This window comes from Artibeus jamaicensis, unplaced genomic scaffold, assembly GCF_021234435.1.
Source record: "Artibeus jamaicensis isolate MK-2021 breed Jamaican fruit bat unplaced genomic scaffold, CSHL_Jam_final contig_327, whole genome shotgun sequence".
In the NCBI taxonomy this organism is placed as follows: domain Eukaryota; kingdom Metazoa; phylum Chordata; class Mammalia; order Chiroptera; family Phyllostomidae; genus Artibeus; species Artibeus jamaicensis.
In genome coordinates, this window is record NW_026521772.1 from 4,592,728 (window position 1) to 4,614,207 (window position 21,480).

General features: G+C 35.9%; 1 protein-coding gene across 2 annotated transcripts in view; it reads left to right on the forward strand.

The window, feature by feature from the left end:
- The window catches only part of XPR1 (xenotropic and polytropic retrovirus receptor 1), a 135,905-nt gene that overhangs the window by 95,969 nt on the left and 18,456 nt on the right, over positions 1-21,480 (forward strand). For both annotated transcript variants that reach the window (XM_037145639.2, XM_037145640.2), the window contains exons 8-11: positions 2,831-3,021; positions 3,231-3,410; positions 8,740-8,911; positions 10,027-10,221. In XM_037145639.2, the coding sequence (XP_037001534.1) occupies positions 2,831-3,021; positions 3,231-3,410; positions 8,740-8,911; positions 10,027-10,221 (738 nt within the window). The remainder of the gene's footprint in view (positions 1-2,830; positions 3,022-3,230; positions 3,411-8,739; positions 8,912-10,026; positions 10,222-21,480) is intronic.

Sequence of the window (21,480 nt, forward strand, 5' to 3'; positions counted from 1 at the left end):
CCAGAGTTTATGTACAATTTCCTCACACTTTTTCAGTGTTCATTTATCAAGAACCTTAGGTCCCTTGATCACAGATGACAGTAAATAAGATAATACAGATCGTGTACCGATTTATTTACTTTGCTTTTCGGAGACTCTTTCACATCTCTTCCAGAACCTATTTACAATTACTTTGCATATAATGTTAAGAAGCTTGTTATATCATTTCCTATTCTATAGTGTTAAAGATTAGAAAGAGGTAGGAGGAATTGCTAGAAGCAAGTGCACTCCCAACATCAAGGAATCATAGAACAGCAACAGGGGCACCGTCTTTCTAAACCTGCACACAGAAGCATGTGGCATTGTCATCACCTCTTGAAGTTTTTCTTCAATTGGATTTGCCGGAAAACCACACCCTACCAGTTGTTCTATTATACTGTACTGGCAGTGCTTTCCCAGTCTGCCTTGCTAGCTGTTTTTTGTGTTTTTTTTTACTTTTCCTTTGTGACATCTAAATGTTGGTGTATACTACTGGGCTCACTCCTGAAATCTGCTCTGTCTACATTTATTTACTACCAAGGCAATCTTATTCAGACCCACGGACATAAATACTATGTATGTAATCGTGACTCCCGAGTATGTGCTCTTTCCTCTGAATGCTATTTAATTGGCTACTTGGATGACTAATAGGCATCTCAAACTTACATGGACAATGTTTTTGTAACCCTCTAGTACACTTTCTTTAATATGGCATCACCCTTCATCAGTTTCTCAGGCCAGAAACCTTTAGCCTCTCTTTTCCCATATAATTCATTTCCAGTCCCATCAGCAAATCCCGTTGCTCCGTCTTCAAAATATGTTCTGAATTTGTCCACCTCCACCAGTGCCAGCCTTAATATAATCCAGTGGCCTTCTGAACTTGTCTCCCTGCAGCCTCTCTTGGCTCCTTATAGCTTCTACTGTCTTTCTTTTAAGAAAATAACTGACATTGTATCAATTTCTCCTTCAAAATCTAGTAATGACTTCTCTTACAATATTGTTGAGACCTCACTACAGCCTATAAGACCCTACAGGAGTTTGCCCCATGGGCCTTTCTGACTTTACATGCTGTCATCCTCCCCACACCCAGTTTTACTCTGTTCTTAACCATACGTTTATTGTTACTGTTCCTTGAACACCCCAAGTTCATTCCCATCTATAAACCCTTGCAGTTGCCTAAAAGGCTCTTCCCCAAGATGTCTACTCTTATTCCCTCACTTCCTCCTCAGTAAGGCCTTTCCTGATCACCCTACCCTAAAGTAGATTGTTCTGTCCCTTTAGCCTACATTAGTTTTCTCTAGAGCACTTGTAATTACATGGCATAATATTTCATATTTATGTTTCTCAATATCTGTTTTCCCACTGGAATGTAACTTTCTTGATGCCTGCTCATCTCCTGTTCACCATTGTATCTGCAGCACCTAGAACACTGCCTGGGACATAGTAGGGGTTAAAAATATTGGTGGAAGTGTGAATAGATGCAAGAGAAAGGGCCAAGACAAAACTAAATGATATACAAACACACATACACAGGGAAAAGACACATCTCAAAGGTTCTTGCATTTGAAGACTTTTGCTTTAAGGGCAAATAATCCTATATGCCCAGAGTCTGGTCTGTGTATTTATCCTTATAATGACAACTATGAATCATGAATAAAGGATTAAATTCTGCTCAGTGAAGCCTGCAAACATACATGACTTAGAACTAGATGTTATTGTATAAATCTTCATCATACCCTCTTTTGGACTGTTAGTAATCGTAATAATGCAAACACTGTGTATTTTTCATTTTTGTATGGCAATTTCCTAACACAGTTTCAAAGAGCAGATGTTTAAGAAATAATTTTACAGAACACATTATTCCTCACAAACATTGTTCTTTAAGATTGTTAGTTGCACATTATCAAATTTTAACCCAAGTTGTCATGGCTTTTAAAGAGTGTATGAACTTTACTTATAAATATGTTTTTATTCCTGTGTTCTTAGTTTTCTTTCAGTTGCTAAAAATTAATTCTAGTGATTGCTGTGTACATAAGCTCAGGATTTAATATTGGTATGATTTATAATCATTTTTTAATCTAGTTCAGTTTCTTCAGATGAATGCAATTGTTATGTAGAATGCATGGAAATACTCCAGTAAAAACCTAGCCCTAGGTGATCAAGCTGGCTGTTGTGGAAAGAACACTTACCAGTCTTTGGAAGACCTTGCCTGGGTTTCAGTTCCAACTCCAGTGTTTGTTAATTGTTTTGGCTTTCGGGATATCACTTCACTTCTCTGAAACAATTTCTGCATTTGTTAAATGAGCTTAATAACTTCAGTTTACAGGTTGTTTTCCATTCAGCAAGCAAACGTTATATATCTTTTGTACTATTTGTACTATCATGTGTACTATTTCCTTTAATTTTCACAGCAACTCTGTGAAGTAGGTACTACTATATTCAGTCTAATGATGGACAAAACAAAGCCAAAGACATTGTATCATGCCAGAAATCCCCAGCTGACAGAACTGATGTTATGGTTCTAAACTGTTTTATTTTGATTCTCCCTGAATTCTAGACACTAATGGAACAATGAACTAACATGCTAATAGTCAAATTTTAAGAAAATTATTCTGGTGGGATTTTGCAGAGTGAAATGAAAATGGGAAAGAACCTAGAAGCAAGTTTACAGGATCTTAAGATAATGTAGATTCAGGTTTTATTTGCTGAGAAAAGTTCCTGTGACAGGGCTATATCATTGAGAATTGAGAGAAAAGATAATAAAGGAGACATATGAATATTCTAACTAACTGATTAATTGATATTCTTTCAGCTATATTTAAACTTGAAACAGATAGAAGTATATGGCCCTTGATAAGAATCTATCGGGGTGGCTTTCTTCTGATTGAATTCCTTTTCCTACTGGGCATCAACACGTATGGTTGGAGACAGGCTGGAGTAAATCATGTGCTCATCTTTGAACTTAATCCAAGAAGCAACTTGTCTCATCAGCATCTCTTTGAGGTAATTGAAGCAAGATGTAAGTCCCACAAATAGAGTTTGCATGAGCTATACAGCTGGTTTAGTGGGTACTAAAATCCGTCTTCTGCTTGAAGAGGACTGTTGGTTGACTTTAATAACTAAACATTTCCTTACCTTTTTTTATTAAAGAGATTCTCAGTAACAGTAAAAATAAAAATAACAGTTTTTTTCTCTTTCCCACCCTTTATCAGATTGCTGGATTCCTTGGGATATTGTGGTGCCTGAGCCTTCTGGCTTGCTTCTTTGCTCCAATTAGTGTCATCCCCACATACGTGTACCCACTCGTCCTTTATGGATTTATGGTTTTCTTTCTTATCAACCCCACCAAAAGTTTCTATTATAAATCCCGATTTTGGCTGCTTAAACTTCTGGTAAGTCCAGAAATTCATGTATCACTGTTGGAATGGTGTGTTGGCTTCGCTCAGGGTGAAACCCCGGCTGCTGCAGTGTGCGGCTCCAGAAGGCACGGTTCGCGCTGTGACTGCGTGAGTGGTGCCAGCTGTAGAGACAAGGAACGCGGTGCACCCGATGTCGCACGGCGCAGCGTCTCTGGCTAAAGCACACGTGCATTTTTTCCCTCCAGAAATGGAGTATGCAGTGTCCAGATATTGAAATGATTTTGCAAATTAATAATAATTAATTCATGATTAATTTAGTTACTTCATTATACAGATTATTTAATCAGCTCTGATAACATGTAGAACTGTTTCCTATTTTTAACAAGTAGTAAAATTTTATTTTTCTGTTAAATTTATGAAAGGTTGGTTCTCTAAAAGCAATAGGAATATTTTTCCAGATCAAGTTTAACTTGAGAAACTGACTTAGATGCTTTGTTTATAATAAATTTTATTTCTTCTTCCAGTTTACTTATTTTTAATGATCTCAGTGCAGTCTCAGTATTAAGATATAGAACATAGTATTAGGATATGAAAGACAGTAGCTGTGTTTTTGTGTGTGATAGTGTAATGTTAACTCTGGGAAAGGATTTCTGCTTACTCCTAAATTAAACCAGCTCTGTATTGAAAATCAGTTTGGAATGCTTTCACATAATTACTTCTTAGATTATGAATTACAGCTAACAGAAGAGTGAAGATTAGTGATTAAATCGATCATTCTCTACACGAACTTTCAGAATTCCCACAATTATTGCCTATTTTTTTCTTTTGTATGTCCCTTATGGTTAGCAGATTTTTATTGTAGTTGTTCTTAGCAATAAACTCCCTATGTATAACATTAACTAAATTTTTAAAAATCTGAAGACATAAAACATAGCCTTTTTATTTAAAAAAAAACCAACATAATTAGCATTCAACAAATAGAAAGCAACCTATGTTTGAACATAGGTGAGTATTTATAGCATTCAGGAAAAGAAAATGGCCAAAATCTTGATTTCCTCCCCCACAAAGTTGATTGGTTTTTTATTTGTATTTTTTATTTTTTCCACTAGGATTTTTTAAATCACAAATTGAGAACCTCCCTCTTTCTTCCATTTTCATTAAACACAAATAGATAAAAAGTAAATAATTTCCTTTAAGGAAATTAGACCTAACCATTAGGCCTAACTTTGGGGTTGGATTCCGAGTATGTAACTCAAATGTACAAGAGTATTTTGATAAGTCATAAGAATACCATTACCTTTAATAGGTTTTATCATTATCTCAAAAACATAATTTTTAGAGGATTTTTAAGATGAATATTTGAGCCATTTTTATGTCTCTTAAAATCTATACTAAAATCATTTCCAGCTAGTACGTTATTAGATTGCCTTTGTTATTTTGAGATTATTAGTCATTTTTATTACTAAACTTTGTGGAGTTTTAAAGCTGTTATTATTTGGTTACAAGGAAATAACTTTAAGATTATATACACCTATTGTTTTCTGCCTCAGTTATTGTGAAATCTTTATATAGTTATTTTGAAATAACTATTTCAAAGACTCAGAAAGACTCAGAAAACTCAGGTGTTAATATGATTGTATCATTGCAATAACAAAGTAATATAGTTGTATACATTGTATGCTAAGTGAGCATTTCCCCAGTGCATCCCTTTTTTGTTTAAATAGTAAGCTATGATTCACGCATGACCAGTTACTCTTATTAGCAGAATGATTCCCCGTTGAGTAGATATTTATCTCTGCATCTGCTATGTGCTAATAAATGAGGATTTGTAGATGGAAGAGGTTGGCAGTGCTAATACAATAACAAGAAATAACAGAATAATAAAAGGTGCTATCAGAAGCAGTAAAATACAGAAGGAAACATTGTGATTTGTTACAACTGTAATAATAACTGTAAATAGGAATATGTTGTTTACAGATCATTTTAATATTAATTGACCTGTCAACTTACTTGAATTTAAATCTCACTGAGAAAACTTACCCTTAGATTTATTTCCAGTAAATTTACAAGAATGTTTCCACCCTAGTTATGTTTCTCTGATATAGTTCTTATTAAAGCCTCATCTTGAAGTAAAACTATATTTCCTTCTTTCTTCTCTAGTTTTTAGTTGGAAAAGAACATGTCACTTGGCCATAATGGTAGGCACTGGGCATCATTTACACCCATAATTAAATTTGAATCGAATTGATACATGCCACTTTCCTCCCAAAAAATGCTTTAAAATTTTGTATAGGAAATAGATTTATTTTGATATTAACGTTATATATCAAATCAGTATAGTTTTTTGTTGTTTTTTTTTTACATTCATTAAGTCATACATACATCCTCTATTCAGATCTGTATTTGCTCTAATTGGAAATCCAATTAGGAAGCATAAACAGTGACTCAGATTTTCTAAACAGAAATATCTTATTCTTACAGAAGTCTACTTAAAGTTTTTACATTACTTTGCTATATAATTTAGGAGTTGTTTTTTTCCAATATTTCTTTAATTATATAGTAAAATTTTTATATGTCTCTACTATAAGAATAGATGAGAGACGTGTTCTCATTTAATAATGTACTGTTCTGCACATAGTTTTAATCAACCTTGAGGTTGGAGCTGCTGTTAATCTACATTTTATAAATGAGGAAGCCTAGATTTAAAGCAGTTAAATGAGGTCACACAATAAGTAACAGAGATGAGCCCAGAAGTCTGTACTCTTAAACACTACCATTGAACAGCTAGCCCTGGTAGTTACTTTATCTACAGTGTTTAACTTTGAGTGGATCAAACTAACGAAATATAAAAATCAAATTTGGAAATAATGTGATTATTCATAAGCCTATAAAAATAGAAATTAAAACTTCATTTCCTTAGCCACTTATCTGCATTAACTTAGATGTTAGAATATATCCTTCGTATTAACTTATTAGTGGCTTTCTTTGTGTATATATAGGTAAAACATCAGATATCCAGAACTGTATCTAGCTTTCTTAGTAACTATTACTTACTGAATCGTTATGATTTTAATCAAAATCAAAGAGTAGAAGTTGAAGGACCTTAGCTAGAACAAGAAAAGAAGAAGGAAAATTCTCACTCAAAAGGTAGAATTCAGATAAATCTAAGATGAATTTGGCTATGTAAATGTTAAGGAATTACGTAGGATCTATTTATTTTCTACCACCACCCCAACCTTATCTCTGACTGAGCTACTTGCTCCCTTTTTTTATTTCCAGAGTATTTTGTATGTATATCTGTAATAGCACTTACTACACAGGACTCTCATTATTTCTTTAGGTATTTATTTGCCCAGCCAGGCTGTGATTTGCTCAATCATCATTCTGAGGTCTTTGAGAGTAGATTATTTTTTAATTTATCTCTATACCTCCACAATGCCTGATGTATAGCAAATACTTAATAAGTCTTTGTTAAATGCATGAATGATTGTAATTATATTGTCCTTCATTAGTCGTATGAAACCAGCATTTATTACCCCCTTCTTTCTTCCTTTCTTCATCTCTCTTTCATCCCTTCCTCCCAGTTCCTCTTTTCATGCCACTCCCCTCCTCTTTCAGTCCCATCCCTCTGTCTCTCAGTTTCTTATTTAATGCATTCTCCTCCTCTTCTGCTCTTATGGAGGTTCTCTGTGTGAGCCAGGTTTTGAGGCTGGGTTTGGCAGATTACGAGAGTGATGGCAGTATGTCTCATGTTAGTGAGAAATTAGAAATTTGTCCTAGGCTACCAATTTCACAAAATGACTAGAAGTTGAGTTAGACGTTCTGATCCTTTGGTGTATTCTAGATTATCCTCTTGTTTCTGTCTCAAGTCTATTCTATACCCTAGAGTTCCTTAAAATACCATATAAACTGGTACCAGAACCTTTTCATGCATAAATAGCTAACATCTCAAACCCTTAAGTGCCTCCACCCCCAAAAAGAGGTTGCTGTGTCTGGAGCTTATAGTTTCAGACAGTATATCTTGTCTCTGTGGCTTGCTGTACGACTTAACCGAAAGAGTGATCAGGAGATCGAGCCATGGACTCAGAATGTATCAGCACAAGTACATAATGTGTCAAAGTCTGTATTTTGTCCTGCAGACAGCTGTTTTAACTTCCAAAGTTCCAAGGCAATACCTGTCACAGGTATTTGACACCCAGGATTGATTCATAATAAAGCCATTTATCTTCCTGAAATAATAAAGGGAGATATTTAGAGAAAGAATAGAAAAAAAACCCAGCCAAGTCTGAGAAGAAAAAGCTAGGTCTCAGGCTGAATATGTCTACTAAATGAATATAGTTAGATGGCAGGAGAGCTACAGATTTATTTTGGCTACTTAGAATTCCTTGTTTTAGGAGTCCATTGTCACCTGTCACCATTAGATAGAAAGGGTCCCCCAGGGTGAAGATTAAAGTTCCCCTTATCCTGTCTTCACTTCACTCAAGTTCTCTCAAGGCATTCTGCACAAATTGAGGTTATTTCTGGTGATTACATTAGTATCTAATCATGCCTCTCTGCAGTGTGTGGATTTCTCTCTGCAGTGGTTAACAGGTGTCCACCAAAGAGGTCAGGATGAGTTTGTTGTAGGTCTTTTGTAAAATGGGGGTATGAGAAATAAACCTATTTCATAGAACTGTTACATGTTACAGTTAGTGGATTATGAGAAATGCATTATGAGAAAAATACACAACATGGATTATAGTGCTCAATACATTTAACCTGAATTCATTGTTTTCATAACAGTAAGGTATGGGCTGATTTTTGTGGTATAATTTCAAGACAAATAACATCATTACCATGGCATTAATGAAAGGAAAGTGATGTTGGTTAGAGAAGGTACGCTCCAAACCATGAGAGGAACCATCCTTTCCCTTACTCTCAATACTTTGTAAGCGAGGGAGTGCCGAGCTTCCATCCCAGCTAAGATGGGAGAATATTTCAGAAATTATCATAACACATGGGCCTCGAGCAGAATTTACCCTAGAGCCTAATGTTACACATCCTATCAGCACTTCTACCTTCTGCCATTCTCTGCTTTTGACTTCAGCCCTTCACACTCTCTGCTTTCCGTTTTCTAAGTGTAGCTATTTCTGCCTTTCCCCGCCCCCCTTTACTTCCTTTCTTAGTTATGCATTCAGCTCATTCCCTTTACTACTAATTCTCAACCTAGCCACTGTTGCCAGGTCCCTGTGTTTATGATTGATTCATTGGTTGCCATTTTATCAGCTAAAGTAATCGTGCTGCATGGTCAGACGTGAATTAGAGAAATTTAATATAAATGTTCTTGTTTTTCTGTGTTCCCATTTTTCTTTCTTTCTCCCAGTTTCGAGTATTTACAGCCCCCTTCCATAAGGTAGGCTTTGCTGATTTCTGGCTGGCCGATCAGCTGAACAGCCTGTCAGTGATACTGATGGACCTGGAATATATGATCTGCTTCTACAGTTTTGAGCTCAAATGGGATGAAAGTGGGGGCCTGTTGCCAAATAATTTAGCAGGTAGGGTATGAATGTGCATCCACACTGCTAAACTGCCAATGCAAACCAAGAAATACTGGGAGTGGGAACTGAGACATGTAAGAGCATGGTGAAAGCTCCCCCAGTAATACTGCAAACTTAATTAAATGTACTTGGCACTCTTAGACATCTCTATCTGATATTATTTGCCTCTTAAATTATGTTATGATTTTAGCCATTCATTTGCCAAAAGATTTACAACTTACATTTAAAGAATTCTAAAACTAAAATATTCTGGTACATTAGTAGTTATATCACATATGCTTTAGTGACAGTTGCCTCCCAGTGTTGCTTTTTAATGATCAAAAATACTGATTATTGAGAGTTAGATCAGGTGCTTTGAAAAAGCCACATGTCTGTTTTTTATTTTACTGGGAACCTTGTTTTTCTGCTGGCTCTTTTTTCCCACTCCTAGTTTGTACCAGAAGTTCAAGATATAAAGGAACTTTGCCTTAATGACAAAGACTAAATTTAGACAGCTTATGTAACATCTGACTAACAAAAGTTCATGAAGCCAGTGCCAACACATTTTCATTGATTGCCAGCAGATGACAACTGTATTGTAGGTTGATCACACTATAATGCATTCCCAGAATTGGAAGAAAAATTGATTATCAACTCCATTCTTCTCACTTAAAAATACAATCTGCTCTTCATGGATGCATGAAAAACCTATAGCAGATATATTACAGTGGCTTGGAGTTCATGAAATTGACTGGAGTCACCAGTGACATTTATTTGTAGGCTTTCCAGATGTTTTTCACATACAGGGCTAACTGTTTTCTCTTTGACTAATATACTCACCTTCTAGTTTTATTATGGTTTTACCACACTGCAGACAAGTGATTTCAGAAGAGGTAATCAGAAACCTGGGATGGCAGATTTGCCCATTAGGTTCTTCCTATGTATTTTACCTTCTCTCCTGGGCTAATTTACCACTGCAAAGATTAAGAATAAAGTAGGTAACAAAGAGGAAAGTGATTCTGAAACCCACGCTCCTTGATTTTATGGACTTGCTGGTAGTTACAGTATATGACTAAATGATGTGAACAAGTTATTTTTTAATTGTAAATTTTTCTTCTTTGAAATCTTCACAGAGCAAGAAATTTGCCACAAATATTCATATGGTGTGCGGGCCATTGTTCAGTGCATTCCCGCTTGGCTTCGCTTCATCCAGTGCCTGCGCCGATACCGGGACACTAGAAGGGCCTTTCCTCATTTAGTCAATGCTGGGAAATACTCCACCACTTTCTTCATGGTGACGTTTGCGGCCCTTTACAGCACTCACAAAGGTATTATTCTATGATCGCCTCTGAAGAGGTTTTTCAAAACCCAGATTTTCTGTCCTTAAGTCTGTTTCTAACTCTGCATACTTTTTCACTGAAATTCCAGTCCCCTCAGCTATACTAGTTTGTTCTTGGACACAATTTTAGTCTCGTTCCAATATTTACTAACAGGTACCATTAAAAAGAATCAGAGTCTTCTGGAATAGAAGGATTTGTGACAATGTTTAAAATCCTGAATCATGTTTAATGGGTTCAGTCTCTGGGTACCTTGGGTTTTCATTGGGTTTTTTAGACTTGTTCATTAATGAGGTTGGGAAATGCTAGGTGAAAAAGAGTCCCTCTGGCAATCATGTATATTTTTAATCGCTTTCCTTTACCAAGTTGTATAGAGTGTTTCCAGCCCATTTAACTGCAAATTGAGTTCTCTGATCTCTCTAGTTTCTTATCTCCATGGCAACCAGTTATTACTTGAGATTGCTCTTATGTTGGGAGGAGAAAAAAGCTTTTAGTTCTGAGCCACATGCAGTCACAGCTTTTGAATTTTTAACCTTTTTCGAAGAACTGTCTGTCAAAGATCTCGCTTCCTTTTACTCAAATGCATCCTTTGTCTATTTAAATCAGTATCAGCCCACACCTGAGAGCCTGCACTGTCATCAGCGGGCTGTGAAGAAATGCTACCAATGGAAATTATCACCATTGTTTTTAAATACTTTGGTAAATTTTGTTGGTAACTTTTTTTTGGGGATACTGTATTTTAAGAGCCTTAGCGTTCTAGAACTGCTGCTTACCTAAAGTATATCTAATGGTCATGGAAGATTAGGGAGGTGGTTTTTTTCGTAAGGCTTTCAATTTAGTCTCCAGAACACATTATAACACATTCCCACTTTTTGCAGTAGATTCTGTGGGTACAGTAATATTGATAATTCAGCTAATAATCTTACCACTAAGTAGGCACTTTTGTTAATCATTTAACTAAGTACCTAAGTGAAGGAAGCACATCCTTAAAACTCTCATAATTTTAATTCTTGATGAGGAATGCTGTTACTCAGCTAGCTGGTCATGCGTCATGATTTGGTTATTACTAGAGGGTATTACTGGAGAATTTGTGAATTAGGCAACTGATTTGATCCTTGGAACCTGATAGCTCAAGAACCATTTACTTTTCTCTCATTCTGGATAAAAATAAGTACTGTTTTTTGGTTAGAATTTAGGGCTTATCTTCAACTATACTGATACCATTTATAAAGTAAGAAGCTGAAATCTGAATTCCTCAAATCTGCAAACACTCCAAATTTAAAAACCTAAGGCTTGAAGCAGTGGTTTGATAGTATTGTAGTTTCAGACTTTTTTTTGCTCATATACCCCTTCAAAGAATTTTTTAAACTATAATTTTACTATTTTAAACCATTGTTATTTAAATCATTAATTCTTGGATATTTTGCATTTTAAGTTTAAATAACAAAAATGTAGTTTTCCAGTATATTTGAAATGTTCACATTTTAAAACAAAACTGCTAATTGTTTTACTAAACATTTCTAAGTAATCTAAATATAAAAGTATGATACTTACCATGATTTATTTTTTAAATGGAAGTATTTCTTTCATAGTTACAAAATTTACTTCTATTTCCCACTGAACTTTATTTTAAATTATTAATTTTCTATTACTAGAAAGTGCTATGAAAATAAATTTTTCTTTCTCTCTTATAATTATTATTACCCTGATTATTATCTGTAGTTGATCAAAATAATATTATAGCCCTGGCTGGTATAGCTTAGTGGATTGAGCACAGTCCTGCAAACAAAAGGGTTGCCAGTTCGATTCCCAGTCAGGGTACATGCCTGGGTTGTGGGCCAGGTCCCCAGTGGGGGGGCACAAGGGAGACAACCACACACTGATGTCTCTCTCCCTCTCTCTTTTTCCCCTCTCTCTGTAAAAAATTGAAGTCTTTTAAAATAATAATAATATAAATACATTATAAATTTTAATAATTGTTACATGTCTCTTAATGAAATAAATTTATATAACTTGTTAATATTGTATTTTTCAGTTTTTACAGAAATTAACTCTGAGAATCATTATTGACTTTGCTGTATAGATGAGAATCGAAGTTCTGTTGTTCAGTGTCACTCCATGTTTTTGGACAAGTCCTGAGTTTTGTGACCAAAAAATTGCAGAATAGTCCATCATCAATAATTATTTTTAGTGATCTGTCAAGATATTTTTGTTGAAAATAAACTGAATAAAGTAAAGAATTGAGCATAAACTGAGTAAAAAAGGATTTGTTAACTGGCCACTAGAGTCATTCACCTTCTGTTTCTGGACAGTAAACCAAAAAGCTTGTGTAGGATCAATATGATATTTGATTTTAGAGATTCCTTCTTTAGCCAGACATACTCGAGAAACAATTAGGAAAATCAAAATATTGTTAATTTTATTTTATTTTTTATTTTTTTATTTTTATTTTTTTAATTTTTTAAAAATATTTTATTTATTTATCTTTAGAGGGGAAGGGAAGGAGAGAGGGAGAGAAACATCAATGTATGGTTGCCTTTTGTGCGTCCCCTGCTGGGAACTGGCCTGCAGGGAACTGATCTGCAACCCAGGCATGCGCCCTGACTGGGAATCGAACCGTGATTGTCTGGTTCGCAGGCCCGCGCTCAATCCACTGAGCTACACCAGCCAGGAAAATATTGTTAATTTTAGTAATGTTGGCCAGTGCAGTGTTTTTTGATGAAATGCTTTTACCCTATCACATTCTTTGGAGGAAAAAGAAAGTCTTGGAACTGCAGGTAATACTCATTCAATTTATAGAGAATATCTGCCATATACCCTAATGAGAAAACCAGTTGCCGCATTAGAAAAAGTTTTTATTTAAATTAACATGTTTAGATGTACTCCTGTATAAACACCTCACTTCTTAATTCTAAGTGCGTGGGTAGGTAGATGCAGAGAGAGAGAACAAGCATCATTTAGTGAGTATCACTGAGAATATTCTATGAATCAGGCTCTGCTAGGCACTAAGAATAGAGCAGCAAACAAAACATAATTCTTGCCCTTAATAATTTATACTCTACTAGAGGAAATAGTCAAGTTAAAAAGGATTAATTGGTTATACAACAGTTCAACTATATTTAAAACTTCTGAACTGTACACCTAGAAATGGTTAAGGTGGTGAATTTTATGCTTATGTTTTTTACCATGATGATAATTTTTAAAAAGACGTTGAAATAAAGGGTAAAGAGGTAAGTAAAGTAGCAGGAAAGCCTACATGCAGCACAAGTCCGTAACACAGCCTCTATAGGGAGTACCCAGAAGACAGCCCAGGGGTCAAGCTGTCCACAGTGAGTGAGGGAGGATTCCAGTTATCCCAATAGGCGTTTTGCCCAGGGCCGTGTAATTTGTGAGTGGTGGTAGTGTTACTGTTTCCTAGTTCTGTTCATCTTCTGCCTAGGGCTGTTTTTATTTCTCCCCAAAGCCACACCTTTAAAACGTAAATAATAGTATCTATTCCATTTACTTCACAATTTGTAAGGGTTAAATGAGGTAATGTACATGAAATCACCTTATGTACTCTAACTTAACTACATAATTGGAATTTATCATTAAGTGAAATATAATTCTCTTTGCTATATAGAGCTGGTATATGTATGTCTTTGTGGAAAGTCCTTGTAAGAGAAACCTTTTTGATCACCTTTCAGTGGGAGGAGGCTTGTATGGGGCAAGTATCAATTAGAAACGTGTTTGGTTTTTGTTCAAGTAACACATTTATTCACTGAACTTGATTTACATACCCACGGTAAAAATTTTTTTAAAGCACGCATTTTTTAGACAGACCATTAGGTATATAGCTTAACCATATCCTTAAATTTAAAGAAAAACACTTTTCGTAGTGCTGCATGTTAAGTATTTATAGCGCTAAATTTTTTTTTTACCAAAAAGCCTAGAACGGGGGAGGGGAGGGCAAATATTGAAAAGAGAACTCGGAGTGACAACAGAAAATTTGATAGTGATTATCAGAAGTATTACTTGATTTATATTGCTTTCTTGGGCAATATTCCAAGAGAAAAGGCATCAGAAAATATAAACTTTGGAAATAATCATTGGCTAAAAGAATAGGATCTGTATGGTTCATGAGGCAGATCTTTTTCTATGGAGTGTGGATGTACTATTATGGCAAAGGGTAAGTTTAATGAGGGGAGAAGTGTGGAAGATGGAGAAGTAACTGTGTTCAAACTCAGGGATATGAGTCTTTTCAGAGCACTAGCCTATAAGAGTTACCATAGTAACAGCATTATTGGGGGGTATTTTCAAGATTTTTTCCCAAAGGTATGTCTTATGTTATCTGCATAATTTGTAAAAATGGAGGCACAAGAGTTAACTCTGTACCTAGAATCATTTTTTTAAGTTAAGGAAGTAGCTTAGGCCCGTTTTAGGGAGACTGTGATACTATGGCAGATAGCCCTCACTTGTTGCAATAAGAAGGAAACACATTTTAAACATTTCAGTATATTTTCTTTTCCATCATTGATTTTAGAAACAAAGGAATGCCCTTAGCAGCCAATCTCCATATTTTAAGAATTCACATCATTACAAGCTTAAATTTGATGCCAGATCCTTCAGGTTTTTTGTTAGAATTGGGATTAGAAGAGACAGGAAAGGGTTTTAAATGGTTTTTGTGTGTCCTTGAGGTTTCTTGGCTTTGGCAAGGAAAAGCCTGTGGGAGGTACCATCATAGAGAAAGCCATTGTGTAGTCGCTTCCCCCGCATTGATGGGGAGAAAGCACTTCATTAGGTTTTCTGTTTTTCATTTACAGTTTGTAACATTCTAAAATACACATTCTTAGTGTATTTTACTCTCTCTCGTTCTATGAATATATAAAATAATAAACTTCTTTTAAAAATGCTCCATATTTTACTTTAAACTTTATAGTTATTTGCTCTTAGCCTTTTAAAGACACTTGGGGGGGGGGTGATTTTCTGCTGACTTAAAAGCTGAGTTCATTTATGTTTGCTTGTTGTTTTCCACCCAGATCCCTTCCAGGTCCCTTCTTGTTTAACATTCTGGAAGGGGCGCTGTGCCCCTAATGAGGACTCCCCCGCAGTAGCTCAGGCCTCCAGTGCGCATAGTCGCCCCATTGTTGTGAGCGGGCACACCGAGTGCTGCAGTCCTTCCTCTCTGGGGGCAGCCAGCGTGCTCCCCTCCTTCTACCCTGAATAGTGGGCTGCTGCGCCTGGTTTCCAAATTTTAGTCGTACTAGAATAGAAACAGTCATTTTTTAAAAAACTCTCCAGGGAAACTTTTGTTCTTTTTTTTTTTTTAAAGACATACACAAAAATATTTTTAAGTCATTTGGATAAATGTTTTTATTTGGGGCTTACTGTTGAAAGTAGCTCAAATCTTTAACCCTTTTGAAATTTGATATTCTGTTGTAATTTCTCTAGTTTAATGCAGAGAGGAAATAGAGTATTGTATCACAACAAGAAACATTATTTTAGAGTTTGTCATTTGTCAATATTAGCTTAAATCTTGCGGATGCCATAAAATCAATTGTTTGATATCATTTGCTTCTGATTATTAATTTGACTTTAAAAAGTATTTCTTGAGTAGCTTTTCTCTACTTGGCATTGTGCTAATTTAAAATACTACACTAGCCCTGGCTGGCGTGGCTCAGTGGATTGGATTGAGCAGCAGCCTGCAAACCATAAAGTTGCAGGTTCAATTCCCATGCATCCGATTCCCGGGTACGTGCCTGGGTTGCGGGCCAGGTCCCCAGTGGGGGGTGTGCAGGAGGCAACTACACAGTGATGTTCCTCTCCCTCTGTTTCCCTTCCTTCCCCTCGCTCTAGAAATAAAATAAAATCTTTAAAAAAGATAAAATACTACACTAACAATCCCATTATATTTTACATTAAATTGCTTTAAAAAGAGATTTGAATAACAGAAATTTTCTTTGTTTCTTCTCTTGTGCTCCTTTTTCCCTTACCCCTGGCAACCACTAATATGTTCTCCATTTAATAATTTTGTCATTCCAAGAGTGCTATGTAAGTGGTATCATACAGTCCTGTAACTGAGATCTGCTATTTTTTTACTCATCATAATTGTCTGGAGACTCATCTGGGGTTTTTGCTTGAATTAATAGTTTGTTCCTTATAGCTGAGTAACATTCCATGATATTGGGTGCATCACTGTTTAACCATTCACCGACTGAGTGACAGTGGTGGTGTTCCCAATTTCAAGCTGTTGTGAATAGAGCTGCTGTATACATTCATGTACAGGGTTTTGGTGAACATAAATTGTCACTTCTCCATGATAAATGCCCAAGGGTGTAATTTCTGGGTAATATATTAGCTGCATGTTTAGTTTTTTAAGAACTACCAAACTATTTTCAGAATGGCTGTACCATTTTATATTCTCATCAATAGTGATGAGAATATAAAGTGATCTAGTTTCTTGCCAGCATTTTATGACATCACTATTTTTTTAATCCTCACCCAAGGATATATTTATTGATTGGAGAGTGAGAGAAAGGGGTTTCGGGGGGCAGAGAGAGAGAAACATTGATGTGAGAGAAACATCGATCAGTTGCATCCCATACACACCCTGACCGGATGTGAAACCCACAACCTAGGTATGTGCCCTGACCTGGGATCCAATCCGCAACCTTTTGGTGTTTGCGGTAATGCTCTAACCCACTGAACTACCCGGCCAGGGCTTTTATTTAAGCCATCACGATGGGTGTGTAGTGATTATCTCATTGTGGTTTTAATTTTGTTGAACCTTTTTTCAAATGCTTACTTGCCATCTGTATATCCTCTTCAGTGAAATATCTGTTTGTGTCCTTTGCCCATTTTCTAATTGGATTATTATTTTTTTATTATTGAGTTTTTATACTTCTTTATATGTTTTAGATACTAGCCCTGTATTAAATAATGTTTACTAATATTTTCTCCCAGTCTTTGAAAAAATGGTTAATCACCTTGATTTTTTAGTAGTTTTAGATTTACAGAATAATTGAGCGGCTAGTACATAGAGTTTCATGTACCTGCCCCACCCCACTCCTACCCACCCCATTTTTGCAGTTTCCCCTGTTATTAACATCTTTCACTAGTGTGGTATATTTGTTACATTTAATAACCAATACTGAAGATTATTATTAGCTATAGCCCCTGGTTTCCATTAAGACCCACTCTTTGTGATGTCCAGTTCTATGGGTTTTGACAAACACATACTGAAATGTATCCAGCATTACAGTTTCATATAGAAGAATTTTATTATCCTAAAAATCTCCAGTGCTTCACCTGTGTACTCCTCTCTTTCCTCCCCCTGAGCAACCACTGATCTTTTTACTATCTCTGTAGATTTGCCTTTTCCAAAATGTCACGTGGTTGGAACCATACGGGGTGTAACCTTTGCAGACTGTCTTCTTTCACTTAGGAATAGTCATTTAAGGTTCTCTCAATGTCTTTTTGTACTTGATAGCTCATTTCTTTATATTGCTGAACAATATTCCATTGTATGGGTATGTTGGTCTGTTCATTCACCTGCTGATGGACATCTTTGTTTCTTCCAGTTTTTGGTGATTATGAATAAACCTGCAGTAAATGTCTTTGTGCTAATTTTGTGTGGTCATGACTTTTCAACTCAACCAGGGAGTGCTGTTGTTAGATGTTATGGTGAGACTGTGTTTAGCTTTGTAAGGAACCGCCAGGCAGTTTCCCATATTGGCTGCCAGCAGTGAATGAGGGTTGCTCTGTATTTTGGTATTGTCAGTTTTTTGGATTTTAGCCACTTTAATAAGTATGTAATGGTATCTAGTTGCTGTTTTAATTTGCAATTCCCTAATGACATATGGCGCTGAGCATCTTTTCTTATGGTTATTTGCTCTCTGTTCTGCACTTTTGGTAAGTGGTTTGTTCAGATCTTTTGACAATTTTTTTTTAGTTATTTGTTTTATTAGTGTTGTTTTAGGAGTCCTTTGTGTATTTTGGATGTAAGTCATTGGATAATATTTGTGACCATTTTCTCCCAGTCTGCAGCTTTTCTGTTCATCCTTTTAACATGGACTTTCACAAAGCAAAAGTTTTTAATTTTGGTGAAGTCAAGTTTATCAGTTTCTCCTTTTGATGATCATGCCTTTGGTTTCAAATCTAAGAATTCTTTGCCTACCTCTAGGTCCTGTAGGTTTTCTGTCTTTTTTTTCTTGTTTTATAGTTTTATGTCTTACATTTAAATTTGTGAAGTTTTGAGTTAATTTTTGTGAATGGTATGAGACAGGTTGAAGCATATTTTTGCCTATGGATGTCCAATTGCTCCAGTACCTTTTGTTGAAAGGGCTATCATTCCTCTGTTAAAATGCTTCTGTGCCTTTGCCAAAGGTCATATTTGTGTGGGTCCATTTCTGGACTCCCTTCTGTTCCATTGATCTGTAATCTCTACCTCGCCAATTCCACACAATGTTGATTACCGTAGTTATAAGTCTTGAAATTGGGTAGACTCATTTCTCCAACTTCATTACTCTTTTTCAAAATTGTTTTGAGTATTCTAGTTCTTTTTTATTATATATATATATACATTTAGAATAATACTGTCTATATCTACAAAATGTCTTCCCACAATTTTAGTAAGAATTGTGTTAAACCTATCTACCAGTTTGGGGGAAATTTACATTTTTACTGTGTTGAGTTTTCCAATCCATGGACATGTTATCTCTCTACATTTATGATGGGGGAACCCCTCCAAAAAACGGAATTATCTTCTGGAAGACAGGCAGTGTAGGCTTCCCCTGCCAGGCAAGTGTTCTAGTAACCCATTTGTATCAGTGTACTAGCTGGTGTGGTTGTGAGAGGCTGTGTTTGGCTTCAGGGAAATTTTTTTTCAGACTCAGCATATTTGCCCATTTCGTGATGAGTGATTGACAAGTGCACCTGCCCACACTGCACTGAATGTTCAGCAGCTTTTGATCAAAATGGACATTTCCCCGTGCCCCACACTCCTTACTCACCTGCTCTCACCCCAAGTGACCTTCTTTTGTTTCCCCTAATGAAAAAAGTCCCCAAAGGGAAGTGTTTTGCCAGTGTGGAAGAGGTGAAACAAAAAAGCAGAAGCACTTCAGTGACTTCAAAAACTGTTTTTGAGCAGTGGAAAAACGTCTCTGTAGGTATATGGCATCAAATGGAGGGTACTTTGAAAGGGACTGAAGTTTAAACATGAAAGAATAAGTACATGATTTTTAATAAATAAATTTCAGGTATTTTGGACCTCCACCCTTATATTTAGATCTTTCATTTTTCATCAACATTTTGTGCTTTTCAGTGTACAAGTATTTTACATATTTTTGAGTGATTGTCAAGTATGTTAATTGTATCGTTAAATGTTGGTGCCCGTGTGTTCATTGCTAGTGTACATGGGAGATACACTGATTTTGGTATGTCTGTCTTATCTCCTGTGACCATGCTGAACTCATTCATTCTAAGAGTTTTTTGTTTTGTTTTGTTCGGGGGATTATCTACATAGACAATCATGTCATCTACAAATAGGGGCAGTTTCAGTTCTCTCTTTCCAATCTCTGTGCCTTTTATTTTCTTTCTTCTCCTTGTTGTTCTGGCTCAAGCTGCCAGTACTGTGTTTGAGAGCAGGTGCCCTAGCCTTATTTTCAGTCTTAGGGGAAAGCATTCAGTTTTTCATTAATAGGTATAATAAATCAAATTTCTCAGCTAATGCTGTAGGTTTTCTTGTTAAGGAAGCTTTATCACATTGGGGAAGTTCTTCTCTATTCCTATTTTTCTGAGAGTTTTTTTATGTCATAAATGAATGTTGAAGTTTTTTCAAATGCTTTCTCTAGATCTTTTCATATGATCCTGTGACTTTTCCCTGAGTTTTACTCCATTGCTTTGGTGAGTTATATTATTGATTTTTTGAGTATTGAGCTAGCCTTGCAGCTCTGAAATAAATACCACTTGGTCGTGGTATATAATTATTTTTTGCTTACATCTTGTTAAGGATTCTGTTTGCTTATATCTTGTTAAGGACTCTTGTGTCTGTATTCATGAGGGGTATTGGTCTGAGGGGCTTGTCTTATTTTGCTGGTTTCAAAATGGTTTCAACCACTGTCTACATATACATGACTCCCAAATCTGTGTCTCATGATTATTTTGCTTTTCAGTTTTCTAGACATTTTTCATCTTGATGTCTCATAGGTACCTCAAAGTCAACATGTTCAAAACTGAACTCATTTTTTTCCCTGAGATGTTCTCTGTCTCAGTCTATGACACTCTCCCACCCAGTTACCCACGTTAAAAATGAGGAGTTACCCTTAACTCTGCTCTTTCTCTCACCCCCACAATTCAATTCCTGCTCATTTGAGTTCCCAAATAGTTCTCAAATTTTGTCTGACGTCTCTATCCCTTGTGCTTCCATTCAGTTCTAGTCCTCATTATTTCTCATTGGGCTTCCAAAAGAGCTTTCTGATTAGTACTACTTCCAGAGTTTACTTTTCAAATTCATTGTCCCCTGTAATATCTCCCACTGACTGCATTATTCAGTAATATAACTTACTAACCACATTATTCAGTGATACAGCTTCAGTAATATAGCAACTACTGAGCACTTGAAGTGTGCCTAGTCTACACCGAGCTGTGCTGTATGAACTACAACTGGATTTTGAATACTTACTATACAAAAAAAGACTGTAAAGATCTTATTAATAATTTTATGTTGAATAAATGTTAAAATAGCATTTTAGATAAAGTATTAATTTTACCTGGTTTTAGTATATAAACTGTTTACTAGAAAATGTAATATTACATATGTAACTCTTCCTCCAGCTTTTCATGTGGCTTGCTCCTTCTTATTACCCAGGTATCAACTTAGAGACCTTTTCTACCTGACCACTATCTAAAGGAATTTTTCCAGTTTCCGTCATATCACCACGTTCTGTGTCCTTCATAGTACGTTTCACTGTCTGAAGTCATCTTGTATAGTTGTATATGTGGTAGTTATCTAAGTAGAAAATTTCATTGGGGCAGGAAATATCTGGTACAGAGTAGGTGTTCATTTACTGAATGAGTAGTTTCTACTCTGTTTAATGTGGCTCTCTCAGCCTCATAAACCCAGTTAACTAAAGTTTTAACTTTCAAGCATGGCTCAAGCAGTGCCTCCTGCGGGAAGCCTCCCCTGGTTGTTCCCCGGAAGCCCAGTTTATTGACTACTCCCTCTAAGCACAATTCTACAATTGCACGTACACATTGTGTATATTTACTTTT